Here is a 26,838-nt window from a genome sequence, read left to right as displayed (position 1 = left end):
GCTGTCATTTCTAAGATTATTTCTCCAGGAGAAAGATTTTCAACCACTGATGATCTGGCTAACATACACACTTCACATCCTGTAACCTTCCTGGAATTTCCTGTTTCTGGATTGTAGTGCAGTAAAACATTTGTCTTGAGTATAGTCCCCTTTGACAGGTATTAAGGAGACAGACTAAGAAGCGCACTTAAAGATGATTGAGTCATAAGGACTCTGCCCTAATTGGTGGATCAATTCATGGATTAATAAATAGATAGGTTAGCAGGTTTATGCATTATATGAAGTTAGATCTGTTGGGGAAAGCAGTTAGACTGTCTCAGTGTCTTGTATGCTGTTATAGGAGTCTGGCATCCACATCACTGAGATAAATCCCACTCCTGAATCAGATAAACCTCACTCCAAAACCATGAGTTTAGCACACCTTTCTGGTGTGAGGAGATGTCTTACCTGGAAAGTGCCTCCACTGCAAGCATGAGGACCCAAGTTAGATACTTAGAGCCCACATTAAAACACAGCTGGGTGTGGTGGCATTTACTTGTACTCCCAGCCCTGGGGAGACAGAGACAAGTAGATCCTTGGAGCTCCCTAACATCAAGCCTAGACTACTTGGTAAGTTCCAGGGCAATGAGACCCTATCTACAAAGAAGGTAGATAGAACCTGAGGCAAGTCAGCTGAAGTTGTCCTCTGACTCCAACATACATGCTCATGTATACATATGCACACACATACACAAAATAAAAAAAATAAAAACAATTACATGAACTTTTCTTTATTAGTTACCAGTCTGTAGCACTTAGTTAAGACAATGAAAAATGCACTACAGCAATAACCTAACTATAATGAATATGACTATAACAGGTGTGTGCATGAGAGTCATGGGCACCCAAATTACTCACTGGACTTGACACGTCCTCAGTAACTTTCCTCCATACCCCATTCTAGTCATGGTAAAGGAGCCCATGATCCTCTTTCACAAAGATATAAATGTGGATCTATTTTTTAAAAATAGTTTTATTGTACCTGAATTATATTCAAATATAAAAATTCCATTTTTCACTTGAAACAACTATAGCACTATATACTTGTATATGTGTCTTCTCTTATAATCCTTTTAGATGAAAGTAGCATCTCCAATTTATTCTTCATTCATCACTCCTGACCTTACTTAAACTCTTTCTGTTGGAAATGGTGTTTGTCTGAGAGTATTACATGCTTTGAAATCAGAAACTTACCTGTGTTCTGAGAATGCTGAGCTTCAAGATGGCTCAGTGCCTCAAAGTTGGGTTAATTTAAATTGCAGGCCTCTCAGCCATAATCAATGTGGTGATTTGAATGAGAAAGTCCTTCATGGGCATAGATGATTAAATGCCTGATCCCCAGTTGGTAGGGCTGTTTGTGTAGGCTTAGGGGGTATGGCCTTGCTGGAAAGTATGTGCTGAGAGCAGATTTTTGAGGTTTCAGTGCCATCCAGCATTCCCAGTTCCTTCTCTCAGCTTCCTGCTTGAAGTTCAAGAGGTGAGCTCTCAACTCTCTTTTCCAGCCACCTTGCTTGCCACCTGTGCTCTGCCGTCATAGATTCTAACCCTCTAGAACCATAAACCTAAATAAACTCTTCTTCTATAAGCTACCTTGATCATTGTGTTTTATCACAGCAACAGACAACTAATACACCCAACAAGAGGATCCATCTGTTTGTGTCTTATGATCTGTTCTCTTCATGGTATACACTCTCATGAGCATCTCTTATCCTTCACACCAGGTCAAAACATTCTGCTTCGCACTGTTCCTCAGTCTTTGTTTCAAGAGTACAGTTCTCTTTATTTTTTAATGCCACTGACAGAGTCAGAATGGAGTTTTGCATTTCCCATAACCACAAGGTTCTTCTTCGTTGAAGACATTTGGGTTCCCCTTATATATTATGGCATCCTGTGATAACAGACAAGCACTTATACTGTCTGTGTTAAGTTCAAAGCATCATCAAGAGGCATAGAACACAGGCGTGGAGACAGGATGTATATGCGCCAGCTTCTAAGCCAAAAAGCAGCGTCCACTCTGAAGCCCAAATTCTCAGAAAGGAAGAAAGGATAGTTTGTGAGTGTCTTGCTGGGATCCTGCTTTGTGCCTATATCCCTTTTGCCACTGGTTGACCCTGAGGTCCTTCAGCTACTGTCCTAGATCTGGCTGTGTCTGGTGTGATTTGCCTATCAGTCAGCATTGATGAGCGATGTCTAGGAACCATTTTTCTCTGCTGTATATGCCCCTTGCCCACTCTACACTGACTTTCACTGGTCCTGTCACACATCCGAGAGCCAGAGTTCCTGCAGAGCAAACGTCCTTCTGTGAGGCTCTCTTCCATGATCAAACCAGACCTGCAGAGTTTGTCCTCTGATAGACCTGTCTGTCATGATACCACTAGATAGCCTGTCCTGTCCTGTGCTCCAGCAAGCTGGACTCACCACACTTTGTGCATATCAGTCTTCTGTTTGTCCATGCCCCTGTTGGGCTGCCTGACAACTTACCAGTGCTTGGGGACATCATGTGCTGCTTCCCCACTCCAGGTGCCTAGCAGCTGCTGTGTGACTATTCCGTAAGTTGAGGTCAGTTTAGGGTAATGTCATTGTATGGGGGCTCAGCGGTTAAATCCAGAATATATTATGATGTGAGGTGATGAAGACTCTTGCTTAGTGTTCTTGGCACAATTAGCCTCTCTGAATATTATCCAAAAAGCTGTTGGAGCATAGATTGGATTAGAGCTGGCAAGGCATTACCCTAAAGCCCATCATAGCTTAATTTAATTAGATTAGTAGTGGTACTGTTTTTATTTCTGCAACTTAATTTATTTCAGGGTTTAATCCAACCCTTCAATTAACATTCCCATCTCCAGAAGAGCTTGCCAAATTAGCTTTTATTAATTGCACTCATCTTGAAGCTTCTGCCTTCCATGTTTTAGCATTCCCATTCTGGTAGATGGTGTGGGAAGGGATGACCATTGACCTGGTAATATGTCTAACAGTCAAATCCAGATGATTTTCCAGAACATAATCTCAGAGTAACCAGTATCCTATTTTCTTTGTCACTATAACCCCAAATTTTCAAAGGACTGTCTCACGGATTAGGTACTCCCCAAAACATACAAAGCAACCATAAAAAGTGGGTTTCGTTTTCTTTTGTAACACATTCCAAACCATTATATTTTGCAGTTTGTATATGGATCTCTTTGAAAATATGCCTCTGAACAAAGCAAAAGAAAATTGGTTTACTTTTAAACATTTACTTACAACAACATTTTTTACAAAACAAGTAGAATATTATCTCTGATAACTCCAGCATGTGTCAAGTTGACAAAAACAAAAACAACTCAACCAGACCAGGACAACCAACTTCAAAGAAAATCTGTCAACAAATGGCCTTTATTACTGCTGTTGTCCTCCCTTATTCCCTTCCTCCTGAGCCTGTTCACCTGGTTTCTCTTCTTTCTCAGAGCCAGGGGCTTTGGGTGTGGATGGGCTTCGGGAAACTACAGAAGTCATGCCTTCCACTGGACACCCTCACTGCCCCACACCCAAATTATTGGGATCCACTCATGCAGGTCATGGAAATACCACAGGAAGCCAAGTGTGACAAGAGAACATTGAAGCCACCATGAGCCTTTCATGTTGAGTATTCCAGGGGGAGCCCACAGCTTCTCAGTTCCAGTTCTTCATCTACAAACAAGCTGCTGTTCTCCACATTTGTAGGACACTGAGAAGATTTTAAATTGTAAAAATTTTCTAACTTTTTATTTCTTAAGACCACTGGTTAGAATGAATAGCATACTTCCAGGAAGTGAGGGTCTGTGCTGGAACAGGATATACTCACTGAGTCAGCAGCAAGAGAAGTTGGAGATCAGCAATGTGCCTTGCCCTCTGTTCTCCTCATGGCACATGCTGCTTATAATCCATTCACAGCAATGTTTATTGATAGACCAGTGCTGGAGAACTCAACTTTACCCTGCAGTATCCACAACGCCAGTGGTCTCAGGAGCAAGCAGCTCTGGACTGAGCAATCAGTGTGGTATGGAAAATTGAAGCAATAAAATACTCTTGATTTGGAAGCTAAATTAGAACACTATTAATAGCACCATCCTTGCAGACATTACATGGAATACTCAACAGAAGGCCCAAGGTCACAGTGAGCAAGACCATACATACACTCATAGTACCTGTCTATTGTGAGCCTCAAAGGCCAGGCTGAAATATCCATGAGGCAAAGAAAAGGCCCTATGGCATTTCCACTGCGGGATAGAGGTGAGGAGCAGCAGGTGTTGTTTTCTTTGCCTGGATTTTACAGTTGATTCCATGAAAAAAAAAAAAAAAAAAAAAAGATGGTCTTAACAGGAGTTTCCTTTCAGTGGCCCTGAAAGGAATTACTCAGTCCATCACCAGACACCATCATCTGTAGCTGCAAGGTTTCTCCAGTCCTGGCCAGTCCTGCCTGGCATGATGACGGTCCTTCAGCCACTTATAAAATAATAATTCAGAGGCCTAATATAAATTACCAATTGCATGGCCTATGGCAGGCTTCTTGCTAGCTATCTCTTATAACTTAATGCCATGCCCATTACCAGTCTGCTGGCATCTTGTTGCTCCTTAGGTAGCAGCTGGTCAGTCCCTCCCTCCCTCCCTCCCTCCCTCTCCTCTCCTCTCCTCTCCTCTCCTCTCCTCTCCTCTCCTCTCCTCTCCTCTCCTCTCCTCTCCTCTCCCCCTCCCCCTCCCCCTCCCCCTCTTCTCCCCCTCTTCTCTCTCTCTCTCTCTCTCTCTCTCTCTCTCTCTCTCTCTCTCTCTCTCTCTCTCTCCCTCCCTCCCTCCCTCCCTCCCTCCCTCCCTCCCTCCCTCCCCCTCCTTTCCTTTCTTCTCTCTGTTTATCTGCTTGGATTTACCACCTGCCTCTAAGCTGCCTTGCAATAGGCCAATGCAGCTTTATTTATCAACCAATCACAGCAACACATATTCACAGCATACAGAAAGACATCCCACAGCAACCGTGAGCTGTACAGCCTTGTAGAAGCCAGGCCAGGGACCTGGCTTCACAGCACACAAGCTAGAAGACTTTGATATCTCTGCCTTTGGTTTCCTTTTCTATAAAATGGAATAGAAAATTAATCCCAGAGGGTTGCTTCACTGTTGGTAAATGATTGGTAATTCAAATTTTTAAAACAATTCCTGGAGTGTGTAGATGAGTGGTATTTAAGTTCATAGCAAAGTGCAGAGTCCTCCTGCTTCTGTGCTTTCACTGAAGTTGGAATGAAATGCTGCTTTTAAAATGATGTGTCTCAAAACAAGACACAACTCCCCTGCCCCCCTCCTTGAGTGACAAAAACACTAGTTCACAGAGCTGGAGTAACTGACAGCAGAGCACAGCCTGATTGCCACACTTTTTCTAATCTTCTGAAAATGTCTTTGGAGTTTTGGGGGGTGTGCATTGAGGTCATTAGTAACTTCCAGTGGTAGTGGCACCTCAACATTAAATCTGATGTAGGAACACAAGATGAGTTTTTAAATTTTTTTTAATTAAGATTTTTTTTATTCATTTTACATACCAATCACAGATCCCCCGAGTTTTCAAATTTTAAGTTTATGGTTCTTTTAATTCCTGGTTTAAATATTTTATTTTAAATGCTTTATTCATTGGTTAGTTCGTTTTGTTCCTTAGTTGGCTGTTCTACTCCTACATATTTTATTCTTTGTGATGTAATCGTAAATGAGATTATTTCCTTAACACCCTTTTTAGACTGTTCATGATTGGCATGTAGAAGCATAATTTGCTTTTATTGCTAATTTCCTATGCTCAAATACTGTTCAATTTTGTTGAATTTTTAAGACTTTCTTCACATAAGTTCATATCATTTATAAGCAAAGATCAATTTACATTTTTTTCTTTTTCCAATTTGATGCCTTTTGGTTCCTTTAGAGACAACTTCAGTCTTTCTTCATTGACATTAGCTGTGTGATTTCACATGCATGCGGTTGTTTCATTATGTTTCCAGCAGTGGGTTCTTTGCTTTTATCATGGAATGGTTTTGGATTTTGCCTTTCTTACATCAGTTGAAATGATAAAGTTTCCTCCCTCCGTTTTTAATACAGTACAGGGCATTGATTGATTTCTGGTGTCAAACTTTCTTTTCTTCACAGAGATAAATACCACTTTGTCATGGTGTATAATGGCCATAATGCATTGTTGAATTCCGGGTGTTCATGTTGTGTTCTGTGGTAAACTTGGTCGGTATCAATGAGAGACACTGATGTTTACTTTTCTTCTCCTGGGGGTTCTCTTTGGCTTTGGCACTAAAACAATGTAGATTGAGAGGACAAATTTAGAAACACCAATTTTCAAGTTTTAAAGAGATCTTCATTCTTCTTTGGATAGTTGGTAGAATTTACCAATGAAACTGTGTGGTCTGTTGTTTTCCTTTGCATTTGGGATACTGGCTGTGGCTCAGCACCTTTACTAGTTAAATAAATGTCCCCACTCTCTATGTCATAATGATTCAGTCTTAGCAGATTGTGTGTCTCTTAGGAACACATCCATTTCATATAATTTATCTAATTTATTGGTGCAAGATTGTTTAAAATTTTCTTCCAGTATTTTGTATTTCTGTACAATCAGTAACTATGTGCCCTATTTGATTTCTGACTTGGGCTATTTGAGTCTTCTTTGTATTTCATCAATATAGATAAAATTTGGGGATTTTTTAAGCCTTTTTGTAAGGTCACATTTTGAGTCTGAATGTTCTATGTTGTTTTTCTATTTTTTCCTTTATTTATATTTCTTCTTTAATATTGTCTTCTTCCTTCTTGTAGAACTTGATTCCATATTTTTCTTCTTTTTTTTCATCAAAGCATAATATTGATTGGCTATCTGTGTTTTTTAACTTTCACATTTATCACTGTAAACCTCCCATTTATCACTGTGTTTACCTGATTTAGGATCACAACATACTTTTCAAGTAGAGCACATTACAACCTATAAAGGATGTGAACACTTAGGCTGCAGCTCTGATCTCTTGTGCAGGAAGCAGCGTGGTTAGGAGCCTGCCCCAGGATAAGGAGAGTGAGCACCTCCTTTAGTTTTGGCAAGCTGCGCACCTTAAAATGCAATTAAGGTACTGACCTCCTAGGCTACTGAGAGGATGTGATTCACAGAACCTAGCACAGTTCTACCACTGTTAACAGGAGGGTGGGTAAAGTGAGCCCAGGCTTAGAGGCTGGCCTCTGTCTGCTCTGCCCCGAGAAGTACCTCTGCTGCAGCTGCTTTTCAAGCTCTTCCCTGCCCTGGTGTCTCCAAACAGCCCCGGGCTTCCTGCTCTTCTCAATGAAAAGAATTGCTTCCTCAGCTCCTTTGTTATTTATCAGCCTCCATTTAAACATTCTGCCATGTTCTCTATGATATTTCAAAAGCTAATATTCATGCCTTTGTTTATTTAATGGTACCAGAGTGTGAATATTTTTTTAATATGTGAAAATGAACCCAAATGTGCTATTTAAAACTACATTTTAGCACAGTCTGATTTAGTTCACAACCCACCATCGTACAAAGAGCTATTTTAATCTTAATTATCTTGATTTTTTTGCTACTACCACATATGTAATTTTCTGGAGTGGCGTTCGGAGATGAAAGCAAAGGTAGGTATTCAGAACCTTCCTGATTGTGCCTTCCCAGGGCCTGTAAGTCTTGATTAGCAACAGGCGCACTGTGCCAAAAGAAGCTCGCAGCTGAAGCCTGCAGCTCTGCACAGTGGGCATTGCAAGATCTGCAGTTCTCATGGGCTCAGCTTGAGGCTGGGTTTAATCTATGCTGTGCTGTCTGTGGAAAACACCCATACGCTGGGTCCTCCACAGCCTTAGCGATCAATCCACACTTAGTAAGAATGACGTGTCCATGGACACAGGCCAGCTCCAAATCCAATCTCTTGTGTTTTCTTATGAAGACAGGGTCTGCCCTGTCACACTGAGGGCTGACATGAGCTCTGTAAATCCTTCACTGTAGCTGATCACTGAGGCATATGCTTGAGAAATGGAAAGGGGCAAAGGACTCTCACACTTCTCAGGGACAAGTGGAAGAGGTTGGGATTGTCCCTGAATATAGCTCAGATGGAAAAGTATGCAGAGCCCACTGGCTCTACAGCCCACCACGCACCCAGCTGCAGTGTGTTTTCCTGTACTCCTGTGCAGACTTGCAATAGACAGAACCATTGTGGCCACTGGGAGGTGAGGAAAGCCTCGTCATGTGTTCTAGACAAAACTGTGTGTAGTACTAAGAAACCTGGGGATTACCTCAGAAAACCTGCACTGGAATTTCAATAGCAGTAAATTTATTTTTAAAGGTTTTTTTATTAAACATTACATTATGCTGTGACCAAAAACTAAAAATAAAATTTTTGGAAACACTAATATGAAGCTATTACTTCTAAAGAGCAGTGTGGGGCTTCTTTCTGGTTCCACTAAGTGGAATAAAAACCCTAGGAATAACACATAATATACAGGGTAGCTTTGAGAAGAGGAAAACAGGAAACTTGATACCAAAGAACACCTAGCAGAGCCACAGAGGGCAAATGTCTCTCGTTTCCAGGGGCTTCCATCCATAATCACTTGTTTCTGGGCCCATAGTGAGGCAGAGCATCATAGGGGAGTCTCCAAGCAAAGCTGCTCAGCTCTCAGCAGCCACAGAGCAGAGAGAGGGATGTGACCGGAACAAAATATCCTCCAAAGAGTCACCTCTAGTGATCAGCTTCTTCTAGCTAGGTCCTACCTCCTAAAGTTTCTGCACCATTCCAAAATAGTGCCACCATCTAGGGACCAACTGCCCAATATGTCCATCTTTTCCAGGGTCAGTTACATCCAAACCATAGCAGAAACTAACTAGACAGAGGCCTTGGGACAGAAAGAACTAAGTGGGTGAGTCCTGGGTTTCCTTCTGCCTACTTGCCCAGACTTGGAGCTGAAGAAACAAAGACCAGAAAATCCCATAACTGCCAACAGTCAGACTCAGAAGAGTCCCATGAAAAAAGTGCAGCCTGGTAACCCAGAAATCATCAATATAATGACTGTTCAGCTCAAAACAGAACAGTCTTATTGGTCTAAGAGGCTGGTGACCACAAGCCTGTAGCTCAGTATCTGAGGGTAAAGGGAAATGTGTCATGCAGGATCTGAGAATCAGTTTTTGTATAGAGAGTAGTGAAGGGAGGAGCTGGCTTTGCCAGGCCCCAAAACTGTGGCTGCTATCATTATTACTATTATTATTATTATTATTATTATTATTATTATTATTATTATTTTATGAACTGCAGGGTGGGAGATAAGCCAGGTTGTTTTGCAACCCCTGGTTCCAGGGCATATGATGGCTTGCTATATATTGCCTACTTACCAGAATTCTTTGGGCTGCAGGTTTCTTGAAGGCTTGGGCCTATTTTATGGTTCTCATTTCAGTGTGGGGAATTTTCTTGAGCCAGGTTTTCTACCTTTGTCAGCCATGGGGAAGTCTGAGCCTCCACAGGTGGGTTCACAGCAGATTAGTACATGGCCAGGATATCCACCTTCATTCAGGGGCAACAAAGCAACCAAGTGTCCAGCACACTTGGCATCACCCTCCCCTGCTGAAACAATGTCAAGAAGATTGTTTAAAACAGAATGTTAGCCTAAGATCAGAAGTCTCATAATACAAAACTCTCCAGATTGCAAAAGAAAACGACCTGTCATGCCAAGAACCAGGAAAATCTCAGAGACTGCCAGACAGTCCTCAGGTGCCAACAGTGAAATTCAGAAATGTTAAACTTATTTGGGAAAGATTTGAGGGCAGCTGTGGTTTTAAAATATATGCTTCAAAAAGCAAGTATGAATATATTCTAACAAATGGAAATATCGTAAGTACTGACAAAGAGATATAACACAACAGAGAATAGAAATAAAGAAAATGAAAAATGTAGATGTGGAAACTATTATCACTGAATTAAAAGCTCAGGAAAAGAGGTAAAATAAGGGCAGAGGGAAGATCTGTGGCCAAATCTGTGTCAACAAAAATTGTCTCTGTGAGTAACAGAGAGAACACAGATTGGAGGAACAGTAGACCCAAGACACAGATTGAAGTGTAGTGCCCGTGACTAGAGGCCCAAGAGCAGACAAGAGGAAAGACAAATATACTTGAAGAGAGTACAGCTCAAACTTTAAAAGCTAAAAGCCTGTGTATCTGAGAAGAGAGTAGGTTAAAAACAGAAACACCCTGGGAAACCCATACCGAGACTTGCTGTATTTATTAAAGCTCAGAAAGTCAAATAAAAATAAAAATATCTTGAAATCAGTGAGAAATGAATAATAGAAGATTACAGAACAAAATAATCCAGATTACATGAAATTTCTTATGAACAATGATGGCAGAAGTAAGGGTTCCAGTATTTAAGTGCCAGAAAGAAGGCATTATCTTACAGAATCCCATAGCCATTGAAAATACCTTTCAAGAATGAAAAATGTCTTTCAAGCCATTTCCTAATTAAGGGGAATTAAGATAAATTGCCTTTGGCAGATATACCTAAAAGAAATAGATGGAGACTTTCTCTAAACAGAAAGTAAATGACAAAAGCTGGAACCCAGAAGTGTCTGGAAAAGGGGAAGGGGGATAGAGATTGTCACATTCATGGTTGAAGCAAAAAACCATACCACTATCTAGGATGAGTCCAAATATGCATAGAGAAAATGCTTAAAGCAAGTGAGCAACAGTGAGGAGGAGAAACCATGTGGAAGCAGGTGAGGCTTCTCTAAGTCTCTGGGGTGAGCACAGCCACAACAAAACCTCAAACCCTTCAAACAAAAAAAAATTAAGGCTGACATTCCCTCCAAGTAACCTGACATTAAGCAGAAAGGAAACAAACAGAAGGTAATGACATCACAAATCCCATCAGTTGGAAGCTGTGTGAGTATGCCACTGATGAAATGACTTACAGACAGCAAGTACCACTCAACCATAGGATGTCTGCACAAAGGCTGTCTCAAATATCACCACACAGTTCGAAGTGAAAAGACAGAAAAAGCTATACCATGTGGCTCAGGTCAAGGGAAAGCAAGGGTAGCTGTTGTCAAATTAAGTAGACTCCAAAGCAGAAAATGCTATCACAGGAGGTATTGTGAGAGGATGAGCAACCAACTCCCTGGCCAAGGAGATTTAGCCAAGATGCATGTGTTCACTAGACACAGAACTGCAAAATATATGATGTAAAAGAAGATGGAGCCAAGGGAAACAAACCAACAGCAATGCACAAGAGGCATTTATGGAGCACCCCACTGAACAGTAGCTTACTGGAGGTTATCTAGAAGGGTTGTGGGGCATTTGCCAAAATAAACCATACCAGGACTGTGAAACAACCACAACAAACTGGTAAGAATGGAAGCCATTCAAAGTATGTGCTCCAACCAAATTGGAAACAGTAATCAATAACTGAAAGATCATGGGAGCATACTGAAATACTTGAAGACAACAATGGCTAAGTCATCAATGTGTCAGAGAAGCATTAAGGCAAATCACAAAGCTGGGTCTCTGTAAATATCATTAACTTTGACAAGCCTGCAAAAAGGCTCACAAGAAAGAAAGAAAGAGGAAAGGACATAAATTGCCAGAATCAGGAAAGATAGAGACCATGACAGAGCTCTGCATACATAGAGTAGGTGACAAATATCAAGGGGAACTCCATCAAGGTGAAATAGACCATCTTCCCCAAGAAAGGGATATTTGGACCAGATGCCTCCCCTGGAGATTTCTACCAAATATTTAGAAAAAAAAATGAAAACAGTTACCCATAATCAAGGGGAGAAGGAAGGAAGGATGGAAATGGAGATAGACAGATGTACACACACACGCACACGCACACGCACACGCACGAAAGGGTAGGAAGCACAAAGAGAGCACCAGAAAGGACACTGTGACCACATTCCTCATGAATACAAACCAACTCTCCACAGTGAATGTGATCAGACCTGTTCCTCACTTTTCTGTGTTGGCATCCAGGACCTTTTCAAGTTGCTTGGCTTGATGTCTTTATCATCATCATCATCATCATCATCATCATCATCATCATCATCTTTATTGTTTTCACAGGGTCTGACTATGTAGGCCAGGCTAGCCCATACTACCAGTCTTTCTGCCGCAGCTTCCTGAAAGCTGGCATTACAGGCAAGCAGCGCTAAACCCAACTGACTGTTCACTCTTTTAACATAATTTCCTCCTTGGACATGAGCAATTGTTCTGGGGTTGATTCTGCACCATCTCTAGGCAACAAGGCTCTTTATCCAGAACAAAGTTGAGAAGGCGTTTTATGATCACCAGTATTCTCGTTTGGTTTTGTCTTAGGTTTTTTGTTGTTTTTTTTAAACTCCCCAGGTGATTCTGTGCCTGAAGTTTTTGATATTTTTCTTAAACATTGGTTGCTCTTTTTTGTTGCCTTTGCTTTTGTTCTGAAGCTGACCTTCACAGCCATGTATTTGGAGCTATTATTAAGGCCTCTTTGACATTTTCATATAATATGTTCTAAAATGCTCTGGAAACTTGTTCTAAAGTCTGAACAGTTGTTGTGGGAGGCATTTAGTACTTCTCTCCTGAGCACAGTAATTTATTCACAAAGCTCTGTTAGGTGTCCAATGCCATGGTCAACCACTAAGCACTGTTTTGTGGGTCATTGTATAACATGTTTTAGATAGAGTCCCTCAAGAAAAGACACATCTTACTCCTCTGCCCAGCAGCTGGCATTCTGTGTGCAACTTTTATCCATGCTTTTACCAGTAAATCTAAAGTCATTAAGTAAGTCATTCTTATAGCCTCCATATCTTGAGCAATTCCAAATATGTGCCATGAAAATGCCCCCCATCAGTTACGTTAAAAGGTTTAAATTGCTGATTTTATTTTAAAAATGTAAGCAGTCCACACGGGTGCCTTTAAAGTGGTCATGTTTATGACCACTCCTCTGACGCCTTTGTCCCACTGAATGGACCATGAGGCAGACTCCTCTTAGCGAACTGGAAACAGGTTTTTTTTTTCCAAAATATTAAGGAAAAGAAGGAGTAAATATATACAACAATGGGAATACTGATATCACACACACACACACACACACACACACACACACACACACACACACACACACACACAAATACACACACCGTGCCAGATTCTGAAGATTTGGGAAGAGGCTGTGTATTTAGCAGCCACTGACTGACTCTGCTGTGAGATTCTGTAGGGCTGAGCCTCTGCACAAACTTTCTACCTCTTTCCTCTGTCCTTTGAGGGGCTGGCTAAGCACAGGAGTGTGTAGCATTCTGCAACAGTGCTCTCCTGCCCTCTGAAGATCAGGCACTGTCCACTGGGGTTTACAGTTTCCACTGCTTTCATGACGTCAGAGATTTGGGCTACAAGAATATAATGATTCCCTAGAAATGTTTTCTCATAGTTTATAATCACTACATTTAAATTCTAGAAATTTAGCAAGTCCTAAACTATGAAAGCCTAAATTGTCATGGACTTGCAGAAGGAATGTCAGCGTGTCTTATGATCTAGGTCAAGTTAGAAAAGGTGAGCATGGGGAACCGCTTGGAGCTTCCAGTTCCCACCAGCATCGAAACACTAGTGGTTTGCATAGTATGCAGTGGGCATCTGCTTTGTGCATGATTTTGGTGAGCAGCTATGGATACCTGCCAACATTAGGAAGCTGACTGAAGGCTGGAAAGAAGGAAGGGTCGTCAAGTCATGTTGTATAGGGTCCTCACTTTGTGGGCCTGCTCTCTGTCTTCCTATGAGAGGTAAAGGAGAGAATGGAGACAAGATGTGGTGACGGTCACAACGGGGATCTTTGATACATTTCAATGATATTCAGGACATTTGTCTAGTTACTAGGAAAAAATATAGTATAAAAAGAGATAGATGACAGAAGCAGTATCGGGGCAGACAATGTACAAGGCACCCTGTGTGTAGTGATAAGGATCTGTGGAAATGTGAGATGAGCTCCTCCTGACTTCCCTGTGTTGGACGTGTGGACACACACACACACACACACACACACACACACACACACACACACACACATCAGAAAGCCAGAAAATCAAGTCCTGCCCCCTTCATCGTCATCCCTAAGCAACACCTTCATCCCTATCACATGAAAAGCGCCCAGATTTTGCCCACTCAAATGATGGCTTCAGATCTTGTGCTTACTGGGGCAACTTAAGCTGAAAACTGATTGCTGAAGTTGACAAAAAGAAGTTTTCCAATTTTAGGACTGTTTCTTTCTATGCTCTAGACTACTCCAGTGAGTGTTTTTAGAGGTACCTTGGGGAACAGATACTTGTTGAAATGTTTTAATGATTTGGCTTTGTTTAGTTGATGCCTTTAAAGACATCCTTGTCTGTCTAAATACAGAAAACAATGAAGATCTCCCTGCCTATTGGTGTCTCTACAGTTCCCTGCAACCCCCAAACCTTCTAATATATTCTACATAAGTTGTGTGTTTAGACTTAAAACATCATACTTCGGCTAAAGTAGCTAATGTGCCAACTACCTTCCTTTAGTTAACCAGAACTATTGTAGAGTGCTTACTCAAAATTAATACTCTTTTCTAGTCAAAAACATATCTGTGCAGCTGGCAAGGAGAAATGCTGTGCTTCACGGTGGATTTTGCTCTGGGATTTACCTGCTTTGACAGTAAAACAAAGGTAAGATGTAGGGACCCCCTGTAGACACTATACATGCTACGTTGCACTTGCTCAGAGGTGTCTGAGAGCAGACAGCGCCCACCAGATGTGCACTGAGCCAAAGGTCTGCCTAAATAACCTGCCTTCCTTATTGCTGGTTTGGGGTCCCTGAGTGTTCACAGTCCCTAGAGCCCACGCAGCAAAACTCCAGCAAAATGGTGTTTGGCAAGTATGATTCACAAAGAGAGAGGGGGAGGGAGAGGAGGGAGGGAGGAAGACAGAGGTGGGGAAGGAGAGAGAGGAAAGCATAGGATGGGATTCTCTTGATCCCTCTGAAGGAAAAAACACACAACACTAAGACACAGTGAAAAGAATCCCAACCATTGCTTAAAACCAGAGTAGTTTTGGTAAGAATAAGCTCTACAGGTTGGTAAAATACATCCACAAATAGAAAGCTACCCTCAATTCCAGCATCATTGATTAAAACCACCTGTGTGAGTAGTGGAACTCACTGGATTATTTCCACCATCATCTAAGGGCTCTCCTAATTACATAAGTGATAAGAAAAATGTTTGCCAAAGTGAAGGGCCAATGTCTTAGCACATAATATTTATAAAAATCTGGGTTTTTTTTATTAAGAATGAATGGAGATTGGAAAAGCATGCCTATGATGAATGCTGCTATGAAAAGAGGTTGCCAGTGTATTTAGTTTAGAGATGTCACAGGCTTTCATTAGCAAGGGCAAAGCATGGCAGCACACTGCAGACTCACAGAGCGGAAGAATGGTTTCTGTGGAAAGCTTGAGCAGGATCAAGGGGCCTCATGCAAGGGCTCATAGGGAGCTGCTTCCTGTAGCTTCTCTTGCAGAACAAAGCAGAAAAGACGTCTTTATTGTCCACTCAGGCTATCTGAGTCCCTCCAAGCAGAAGCCAATCTGGACTTAGGAAAATCTGGACTGTTGGGGATTTTCCTGTTGTGTAAAGCTTCAGTTTGTGGATGTGCCACTTGACATGAGTGATGCCCTTCTGGTCTGGTCTTTGAGGGCTCATGCTTGAGCTCACCCATATACATGATTCTACTAGATCCTGTCTTCATTACCATCACTAACAATAATCAGAGTTCCAGAAACCTGCTTTTCACATACATTGTGCAAGCTCAGTTTCGGCCTTTCACTGTTCCCAGAGCTCACAGTGAAGAAATGAAGCATCATGGAAGGTTCCTAAAAAACCAGCAGTCATTTTCTTCTCATAGTTATCTCCAAGCTGCCCTATCTAAGCCTCTTGGGCTACTTACTCTCTTCTGTGACCCAGTCTCTGCAACCAGTTGGTAAGTACTTACAGACAGTGACTTTGTCTAGAAGTCTTCCAATTCTGTTCCTTCTGCCAGAACAGAGATTTCAGCCAGGACAAGTCTGCCCTCTAGGGGACACATGGAGTTGTCTGAAGAAGGTTTTTCATTGCCAGGAAGGGACTATCTGCCACATCTGGAATGCTCATGTTGGAGGCCTGCTCAGCACTTGCCATGAACAGGAGAGTACCATAAAGAATTATAGTATCCAAGCACTCTGTATGCAGAGGTGGAAAAATCCTGAGGCAGAGATGGAAACTGCTTCTGTCACACAATCCTGGCTCCTGAAAACATTCATTTCACTTTCTGCAGGGAAATTATCATGATGTTTCCCACTATGGACTCACACAGTGATTGTAGTAATAACAAAATACAATTGCATAAAAATTTAATATCAAAAATGGATTTTAATTCTACATCCAACATTAAAGGCCATCCATGCTTATAGCCCACAGTTAGCAAATGACTTTGTGACCCTTGTCAAGGGTTATTCTCATTGTACCTTTCTGTTGACCATGGTATGTACAGACAGGCACAGGACCTGTACTTGCTAGTAATATGAGCAGGAAGCCAGACCTGAATACTCTTGCTGCACGTGATCTTCTGGGATGAGTGTGATGTTACAGCATCTACCCTGGAGGAAAGTGAACACCATGTAGTATCTGCTGCTTCTCTGTTGCACAGCCTTGCACTTCAGGATACCAAATCTGAGACCTTCTGGATTCTACCTTAAGGGCAACTTTGCATGGTCTACCTCTACAGAGCCTGTAGGAGTCTCTCTGTGTCTTCTCTGCTGTACTTGGCAACATCCTGGAATATATCCTGGCCAAGGCCCTTACCAAGGAAGAGTAAAACATAGCACACAAGTCCTGCTGCCTGCTGGAGATCCTACAGAGGTTCACTTGTGCTTCTGTCTTTGGCTTACTCATACTCACCTAGGCTTCCTGTCAGTACAGAGATTACCACAGTCCATACAAGAGTCCATACAAGAGTCTGAAGAAGGTCTTTTGTGACTGTACAAGAGGCTATTACCATGTCTACCCACTGTCCAATGAGCAGCCAGGACTAGGCAACACTGCCAGGAAGTCTTGATGTGAACTCTGGTTCCTGGTGACCTGGAAGGAAGGGTCTAGTACTTTGCAGCTCCCTTCCTGTTTCTGTAAGGGTCTGTGGGAAGTTCTGAGCTAAAACCCAATCAGAGGGTTTAGCCTCGTGGTTACATGGCCCTTGCTCCTGTGTGGAGGTTGATCCCATGGTGGACAAACTTTCCCTCTTGGGTAAGGGCTGGGTTCTCTGGGATGCTGAGTACTGTACTTGTGGATAGCTATAACTGATGATGTTACATTATCAACTAAGTCATACATCAGCCACCTTCCTTCACTTTTGAATCCCTGCCTGCTTCCTGCCCTCCTTTTCCTCAGGCAATGTTCCTGATTTCCAAGGCAAGTCTCAAATGGTACTCTGAGGGATTCTTCTTACCATTAAATCTAGCATCTTTCCCTTAAAATTAACATAACCAAGTTTTTCAATGGTATCATTTGTTTCTTAATGCTGTACATGACTGCTATGAGCCCTTGGGAACTGGACTCCCCAGTGACTATGTATGTTTATGCATGTGGAGGGCAGAGGGTTAAACTCAGTTGTTCCTGAGTTTGACCTTTGATTAGATTAGATGATCTAATCAATCCAAACTTTGGCCATTAAACATTAGAATTTATGTCAGTCCTTTAATGCTTCCTTGGGCTAGACAAAGTGACTGCCCCTTACCCAGAATGCTCTGTGTAGCTAGAGAGTTTCTCTCTGGGTCCGCCAAGCCCCTGTAGTCCCACAGCCCACTTATAAAATAAACACACAGACGCTTATATTATCTAAACTGTTTGGCCTAATGTCTCAGGATTCTTCCTATCTAGTTCTTACATCTTAAATTAACCCATTTATATAAATCTATACCTTGCCACATGGCTCGTGGCTTAACGGCATCTTACATGTTGCTACTCACGGCAGCGGAGGCTGACAGCGTCTCCTGACTCAGCCTTCCAGTTCCCAGAATTCTCCTCTCTCTTTGTCCCGCCTATACTTCCTGCCTGGCTACTGACCAATCAGCACTTTATTTATTAACCAAACAGAGCAACACATTCACAGCATAGAGAACATCCCACAGCAGCTCTGGATAATGATAGAGTTGGTCTGTGGTTTCCCATGGAGACCCAGCAGATCCTTTTCTAAATTCAGTTCTCCCAGATTCTCTGCTTCTGGGAGACAGCTTTCCACCACTACTGTGAGCCTCACACCTGATCACAGCCTCATCCAGTGTCTCCCTGTGAGCTTCACACCCAATCGCTGGATCACTGCCTCATCCAGTATCTGACAAGTTTTCCTGAAGATCTACTTAAGATGATTTTTGCTGAGCTTGGGCCACAACCTCCTGACTATGCCTTTTTAAAGGTGAGCTCTCACTTCCTGGCCTTGCATCATTTTCATGGTGACCTCTTCAGTAAGTTCCATACTGAGAAAGTTTCCCCAACATAGCTGTGATAGGTAAACAAGGTCCTGAGTCCATGGAACACTCCCCTCTTGGCCTTAATTACAAGTCTTCATTCCCTAAACAAGTAAAGCATTTGTAAACTCCATGTAAGGAGATTTATATTATTGCTGTAAACTCCGAAATAATTGTGGAATATAAATAACAACCAAGCATGAAATATTTATGGATAGTTGTGCCTTTTGTCCAAGTCACTGTGGAGAAAACCATAATAGATCTGTGGGCTAGACATGTTGAGATTTGGGTGTGTAAAACTGAGACTCACTGGCGCTTAGGAGATGGCTCAGTTAATAAGGTGCTTGCCTTGCAAGCATGGAATCCAGCCCCAGAACCCACATAAGGAAGCCAGAGGATGCAAAGGCAGGTAAATACCAGGGGCTTATTGATCAATGACAGGCCTATCTCTAAAAATAAGGTGGAATGCACCTGAGGAACAACTGTGGTTAACCCTCTGGTTTCCACATGCACAAGTACACACATGCATATCCCAGCATAGACACATGTACCTACACACACACACACACACACACACACACACACACACACACACACATACACACTGTGCTAGAATTCTGGATAACTGCTCCTGCTTTAGTGGCTATCCACAGTCATGCCTCATACACTAATGGTTCAATTGTGTCATCCCTACCTTTCTTTTACCAGAGAGAGACAAACAGTTGTCTCCAAGCAACAATCCATTCTTATTAGCTATCTATTTCATTAATATAAGGAATAATTAGGAAGGGCAGGAAACATGCTTGGACCTAGATACTAAGTGAGAAGACCATAGTCTAGCACACTTTTGCTTGTTTCTAGAAGGGCATTTCAAAATCATCCAAGTGAGGATAAACCAGAACACCATTCTAGATAAATGGCCCTAGCCCTAGCCCTGATGGGCTAGCTGGGGTTAGAACACTGGTCATCACAGCTTTCTTTTGCTCTGGGGCTTGATACTAACTGACATTCTGGTCTTGTCATGGTACACGGAAGCAGGAGAAGAGCTGGAAGTGAAGAGACTGAGTTCCTGACACACACGTGTGGGATAAAGAGCAGCCAGATACCCAAAGCCGATAAGGAGAGCTGCCTTCACCAGCTATTGTCAACGGTCTGAACACCCAGCCTTGTCTCTAGTGGGATCACAGCAGCAACACAGCCTAGGACTCCAGGGTTTGTGTCACTCAGATTTCCAACAACACCCAGATTCTTTTCCCGCTCTGAAAGAAGCCACACTTGGGAATTTTCTGCCACTCAGGATCAGAGGAGGCAAATATTTCTGGTGCCATTAACTGGAGAACTCCTGGAATGGTGGAATTCTGTTTTTCTTGCCTCGTGGATGCTCCTCGATCACAGCAGCAATACTCCAGTTTGCTCAGTGCAGATCTCCTGTTTGCCCAATGCTGTGCTGGTGCCGATGAAGCCTGAACCCCAGGCTGGAGGAAGTGGAGGCACAGAGAGACCAAATTCAAAAGAAAAAGGACATGATTGTCTGGTAGAAGGGAAGATATGGTCACTCTGCTAGGAACAAAACATCACCATTCCAGTCTCATGGCCCCTGTGGATGCCACCAGGCACCCTAAAGAGAGTATTGGTGTCACTTTTCACCTGCAAGGCCTTAAAACCCAAAGTAGTTTTGAAGGAGTGAGAAGTGGCTGTCAGCAAAACTGGCAATGATGAAAGCAAAGGGAAAGGTCTTGTGTTTAATATATGTATGTCATGTAACTGGAGACCTGTGCTTCAGTTGCTAAAACCACACAAAGATGCCTTTCAGCTCTGTGATTGAGAGTTGAGTGTTGAGATGCCCTTCAGCCTTTATTACTCCAGTGGGAAACCCAATGCCCTTTCATATTCATCTCCTGATGTTTTTAACTAAAGAGAGCACTGTTATTGCCTGCTCTCCAAGCAGCCAATCTGGGCTCTGAGTTCCCAGCTTGCATACCCAGACTGGTGTACAGAGGCTCAGTCACATATTGAGAAGGTCTCAGAGTATAGAAATTAAGTAGCTCACTTAGACCACAGGCAGAAATAACACTCACAGCTTTCAGAAATAGTTTTCTTTGAAAAAAATTACATTTTAAGTTCATGAGAGAAAGCATGAGAAATTTGAAACAAAGGACTCTTAGTCATTAAAGACAACTAGCTATATAAGTGTCAACAATCCAAGGGTGCTTATGGCATTACCATGCTTAGGACATGAGGGTCAAAAAAGAAAAAAGGAGAATAGGCCTGTTTACTACCCTATTCACCATGTATTCACATCCCAAACCAGGAGAAGCAGAAAAGCAACATTGGCTTACATCACCCACGAACAAGGACTGTGTGATAAAACTGGCAGTCTTGTGCAGTGACTAGGGTGAGATTTCTCAAGTTCTCAATCTGGAAAGACTCTGGTAATTTTTCTCTGAAAACACCTGTGTACCTGGATCTACCAGAACAGGCAGAGGCTCAGCCTTAGCACCAAGGAAAGGCAAGGATGGAATGAGTGGTTCCCAGGATACTGTGGATTCCAGCTGTCTTGAAATATAGAAGGAACGTGGACTTTGAGACTTTTCCCTTGATCCATGTCCTCAATTCAGTATGAAACATATCATGAGGAATGGAATCGTGAGGCTGTTGTGGACGGTGTGGCATACAGCTTGCCATCTGGAGGGACAAAAGCATCTTGAGACTTTCCATCCCCCTCCTCCTTGTCCGGCTGACATTGAAAATGCTTTGTTGGCCATTTAGAAATCAATGTTTCTTTATTCATTACTTAAAAATAAGTGTTTGCAATAAAATCCTGACCTGCAGGATGCTAAATGCTAATTCCCATTGGTATTTTACCGGGAAGATAAGGATTGTGTTTTCATGTTTTGTGAGGCAGGTTCTCCCTATGGAGCCCTTTCTGGTTATGTGAACCAGTCTAGCTTCAGACTTGTGGTTATCCTCCTGTCTCAGCCTTCTGAGAGCTGAGATGACATTTGCCTCTGAAGCATCTCAGCAAGTGCTAAGCAAACTTGAAGCAGTAGTGTAAGGCTGTGCTGCCCATGTTTTCCTGTTGATTATCCGGAACCTGAGGCTGAATGACAGTGCATAGCCATGGTGGGATGATATAGCCAGGATCCAAGCTTTCTATGTTAACTGTACTGTGGCAGGTATCCTACTGGGTAAGAGGCCTGCCTTCAGTGGACTTTATAGTTCTGCAAGTGAAGAAGGAAGCAATGGTCTTAGAAAACTTCCAGGGTAAGTACAGGAAGACCCCAAAGATAAAAGCAGGGTGAAGTCTAGAGAGGCTAGTGTGTGACCCTGAGCTGGCTGGGCGTGGTGATCATCCTCTATACACTGAGGGTGGACATGTCAAAACAAATGGCATTTACCCTGGCAGGTGCTTTCATTTATTAGATATTAATTAAGTGATAATAAAGTAAATGCTTATGAATCACTCATTCATTTCATTTCTCTGCAGAACGTGCTCTGGAGATTCAAGTTCTCTCAGCTTAAGGGATCTTCAGATGATGGGAAAACTAGAGTAAAGCTGCTGTTTCAGAACCTGGACACCAAACAGATCGAAACAAAGGTAAAGCTTGCATATCCTGCACCCAAAGACAAATAAGGAGAGGGGTCAGCTGGTAAAAACATAGCATGAGAAGGAGACAAGTTCATCCCAAAGTTGGAAATCAACCTAACAAACCCGGGGCTGATGTTTTTTCACTGAGAGTTTATGTCCTGAAATTGTGACAGATGAAACAAAGTACTTAATTCTATCAAAATCCACAAGCTGCTTAGCAAACAGTAGCAGGAAATCAATACTTTAAAATGCTCTAGAAGCCGAAATTTAATAGAAGAGTTTTGCAAACTGTCTGATGGAATGTCTATAGTAGTGAATGTAAAAAAAAAGTCCCCTGTGCCTTTCAAAAGCACCACACTGAGGTATCTTCTTATAATTAATAGGTAGACTTCCTTCATGTTTTTACATAAATATATCATCAACAAACTAGTTTTAATACAGACTACGGGCAAATGAAAGTATAAGTTTAGCACATTGAAAGACTTGTATGTGGAACACACACACACTGTTTAGAATGTCACCTCTTCCCTTGCATTTCTTTCTTAGGAAATTAACCTGAGTAACACAACCTACCTGATATTGTTATATGTGAAGGTTTAGGGTCTATTTTTATCTTTTCCTTGTCTCAATCCACAAAAGAGTGTTTCAGAACTGCTTTCTAAGTAGAAGAGAGATTGTGAAGAATTGCTTGACTCTTCTATGTGGAGAATTGGCCAAGGTCAGTGGGATATGCACATACTGGGCAGGCTGTGGACCATTCAAGATGTACAGCCCTGAAGGAAAGTAGGAAGCTATGGGTTTCTGAGATGGGACATTCAGGCTCTGGGTTCCTGAGTGTGGGCAGGCGAGCTATGAAGTCCTGAGGTGAGGGCAAACTATGGAGGTTTGTGGTGATAGCTGCAGGGATTGTACTGTGAAACCTTGATTTTGGGGGGAAAGCTGAGGAGCCTTGAGCTGGAGGAAGGGTGTGAAGCTTTGGAGATGGGGCAGCCTGTGAAGCCCCAGGTTGGGATAGGCTGTGGACTCCTGTGGTGAGTTGGAAGTGGGGAGATAAGACTCTTGGCACACTGGGCTGGCTGGAGAGGATGCATCCTGCCACTCCACTATGAGCTCAGTCCTGTGCTCTGAGTGGGGAGAATCAGGCAGAGAGTGACTTATATCACTTTCATGTCAAGATTTTTTCTTCCCCCTGGTCTGTCCATTGATGGGGCACCCATGGCAGGGTCCTGTCACTATCACATCTTCAGCCTGGGAGTCACAGGGCCCCAAGGACTTAGATCCAGAGTATACTTGAGGCACTGTTGTTGCCTAGAACACCAGCTGAAAGAGCAGCACATGTTTGCCTGGCATCTGAGATGCCCCTCAGCAGGTGGTACTGTGGGATTTAAAGGTATAATTTCTTATCTTTCAACCATCAGTCAGTCAACTGTAAGTCAGCTGTGTTGATAAAGGAGTGAATGCCTCATTATGAGATGAGTGTGAATGCATGTGTAGTGAGTTGAAATGAATGTTAACCTCTTTGTGGCCTTTGGATTATGTGGGTTTCCATCCTAGTTGTTAGAAAAGAGAAAGATCTAAAATTTACAGAGGCCAGAGGGATGAATACTGGGTGAATAATGCTGAAAATTTAAATACTCTATGAGGATACTTTTAGGAAAAGAATGAGAACTCTTACATACATACATACATACATACATACATACATAGCAATGTTTGGAAGGTGTGTGAATATATCTCAACAAACTCAAATGTACGAACTTGCAGCCCAACCCTGAGGCTTCATAGATCTCAGACTACCTGGGCTTCTCTTGGGATACAAGCAGGGAATAGGCAGAAAAAGGCTGAGGTTTTAACTGAAGTGAAGCAAGAACCAAGGGCACCTCCTGGGCTTTGGAGGCTTCTGCAGGTGCAGCCCAGAACTTACTATGGATAAGGGAAAGGGACAGGGATGATGCCTCACATAACCCTGCTCATCTCAGAGATAATGTCCCCAGCTACATCTACATCTGCTGTAGCTTATATGAAATGGGGGGGGGGGATAGTTAGACCTTTAGGTGATTTTGGAGTTAGAATAAAGCCTCAATATCTCTTTTCTCTCTCTCTCTCTCTCTCTCTCTCTCTCTCTCTCTCTCTCTCTCTCTCTCTCTCTCATGTGGTTCATGTTTGTGCGTGTTCACACAGGTGTGTGCATGCGTGCATGCAGGTATACATATATGTCTGTGTACTGTGTATAGAGGCCAGAGGTTGATGTTTGATATCTGATATCTGATTATCAGAGAGTTGTCTCTCTCTGCCTTATTTTTTGGGACAAGGACTTTCTCTAGGCTGGAACTCACTAATCCAGCTAGGCTGGCGGGCAGTAAGCTCTGAGAATCCACCTGTCTCTACTCTCCCAGTGCTAGGTAGCTTACACTGACTTTGCGTGGTTGCTGAGTATCTTAATTCGGGTCTTTGTGATTGTGTGGCAAACACTTTACCAACAGAACCATCTCCCCCACTTCTGAAACCTTCGTCAGTGAAAGACTGAGTTTCCTGTAGTTCTGTTCGGCTGACGAGATGTGTGACTACAGTGAGATTATGAGGAGACACCGTATGGGACAGCAGTGGAAGAACAGTCCCCAACCCCACCCCTAGCTCCTGCTGTGATGTCCCCACCCCCAGCCTTGTGTCTGAGGTTGAGTTTCTCAGGACAGGTTTAGATAGGTTATTTCCACAGCATGAGGTCCACTGAACATAGTTTACTAATGTGTTTTAAATTAATATGTTAACACTGAAAAAGAAACTTAGTGCAGGAAGTGCTGTCGAATGTTGCGTGTGGTGGCACAGGCCTGCAGTCTCAGCAATTTGGAGTTGGAGATTGGAGGATAACGGGTTACATCCTTGGCTACGTAACAAATTCAAGGGCACCCTGGAATACATGAGACCCTGGCTCAAGGAAGAGAGAGAGTAGGGGAGGAGAAGAGAGAAGGAGGAGGAGAAGAGAAAGGGAGGTGTTACCAAAATATACTCAGAGTTTTTCAAGTTTCTCAGGAGAAAATACTTCCCGTGATTAAAAGGAAACACTTTCACCACTGCAGGTGATGCACTCATCTTACTCCTAATATTCCCGTCTGTATCCATGTAACAAAACACAGTCTAATGAAGAATAATTTTGTCTTTGAGAGAAACAATAGCGCATAATTTTCACCCTCTAAGAGCAATCCTTGTATCATCAGGAAGCCAGAGAAGCCTATCAGATGCTGTGAGAAGGACTGAGTGTGGGTAACTGTGAGCTAAGAGCAGCAGGCAGCACACAGAACTCTGCTGTTCAGTCTCCCCACAAAGTCCAATGCCAGGCATGCTTTGCTGATGCTGCTGAGTTAGTTACACTGAAAAACCATTTCAGAAAGTCAGAAGGAGCAAAGAGGTGAGCAACCTAACCCAACCTAATCATTACACAGATTGTAACACTGAGCAGGAATCAGGGAGAAATGAATTCTGTCTGCATCAGGAAGAGTAGAGACCTCTGTAGAGGTCTCAAAGTAGAAACTCTGAGATTCAATGCCCCTCAGGTGCAGTGCCCAGTCCCAAACGTTCCTCAGAGTCATTTGAAAGTCTGCTTCCACACAAGCTTGTTCACACAACTTAACCAACCCACAATAGCAGGTGGCTTACTTTACCTTTGCTTTGTTTTGAGTGTGCCTGTCTGTCGTGGAATTAAAGTTACTGTGTCCTATCTGTCCATGGAATTAGAATTACCAAATAAACAGAAACACATAGTTCAATGTAATCTCTAAGCAAGTGTACAACTCTTCTTCCATTAGGAAAACACTGGAAATGGTTGCTTGACAATAAGTTTACCCCATCTGGGATATCGCTGGGCTGAGCTTTCTAAGGCACTCTGGCAGCTCAGATCCTAAGCTAACTGAATGAGCTGGCCCTGCATTGAGGCGAGCAGTTATGGGCCTGTTCCCTAAAACAATCTATGAATGCAGGAAGAGAGAAAAAGGGCCCAAAGCAGAAAAAAAAATCAGCATAATTAGACACTGGGGAGAGGGCCCTGAGATGCTATTCCAGAGTGAGTCACCAGAGGACGCCAGGTGGACACCAGCATGGAGCTGGGTTTGAGAACAGGTCAGTTCATAGTCCTGGGAGCTTCAAGTCCTAGGTCCAGCATATCTTGCTTCTGGTGTCTGAGGCTTTCTTGTTCACAAATACCACCTTCTCTGTGTCCTCACTTAGTGGAAGGAGCTTTTAAACAAGAACAAAACTCTCATCATGTGGGCTCCACCCATATGCCCCCACCATCTCCAGAACATTTTTCTATTACTGGGAACGAGGTTGGGACTTGAACTGAGCATGGAATCTCCCCTGAGAGGACTGTTTTCTTCTGCCTGTCTTCTGTACTCAGCAGAGCATGTCCAGCATGTCCTTACCATGCCTGATAGTAAGGGTGACTAAGAGACAAACTGATGATGGCCCATTGGAGGCTACAAGGCTTCTTTTGGTCCAGGAACACAGGAACCATGACACTCAGAGCTAGTTGACATCCTGCTGAAAATGAGGCCTGGAACCAAGGGCCAGTGTGCATGAAAACACGCACATGCCCAATTCTTGATATGGACATCATTTTCCAGGGTAGAAGTCTACACCTGTGGGCAGGCATGGAATGTGCTCTTAACCATCACTATCAGTTAACCTCAGTACAACACACATGCAGTGTGCT

General features: G+C 42.7%; 1 protein-coding gene across 3 annotated transcripts in view; it reads left to right on the top strand.

Moving 5' to 3' along the window:
* The window catches only part of Sntg2 (syntrophin gamma 2), a 199,746-nt gene that overhangs the window by 163,724 nt on the left and 9,184 nt on the right, over window positions 1-26,838 (top strand). For 2 of the 3 annotated variants that reach the window (XM_016008086.3, XM_006989783.3), the window contains exons 15-16: window positions 14,629-14,721; window positions 22,032-22,142. In XM_016008086.3, coding sequence (XP_015863572.1) covers window positions 14,629-14,721; window positions 22,032-22,142 — 204 coding nt within the window. The remainder of the gene's footprint in view (window positions 1-14,628; window positions 14,722-22,031; window positions 22,143-26,838) is intronic. The other variant, XM_076559662.1, reaches the window with a different exon arrangement.

This window comes from Peromyscus maniculatus, chromosome 22 (assembly GCF_049852395.1).
Source record: "Peromyscus maniculatus bairdii isolate BWxNUB_F1_BW_parent chromosome 22, HU_Pman_BW_mat_3.1, whole genome shotgun sequence".
Classification (NCBI taxonomy): domain Eukaryota; kingdom Metazoa; phylum Chordata; class Mammalia; order Rodentia; family Cricetidae; genus Peromyscus; species Peromyscus maniculatus.
The sequence above is the reverse complement of the archived record's forward strand: the minus strand, read 5'-3'. Positions and strand labels throughout refer to the sequence as shown.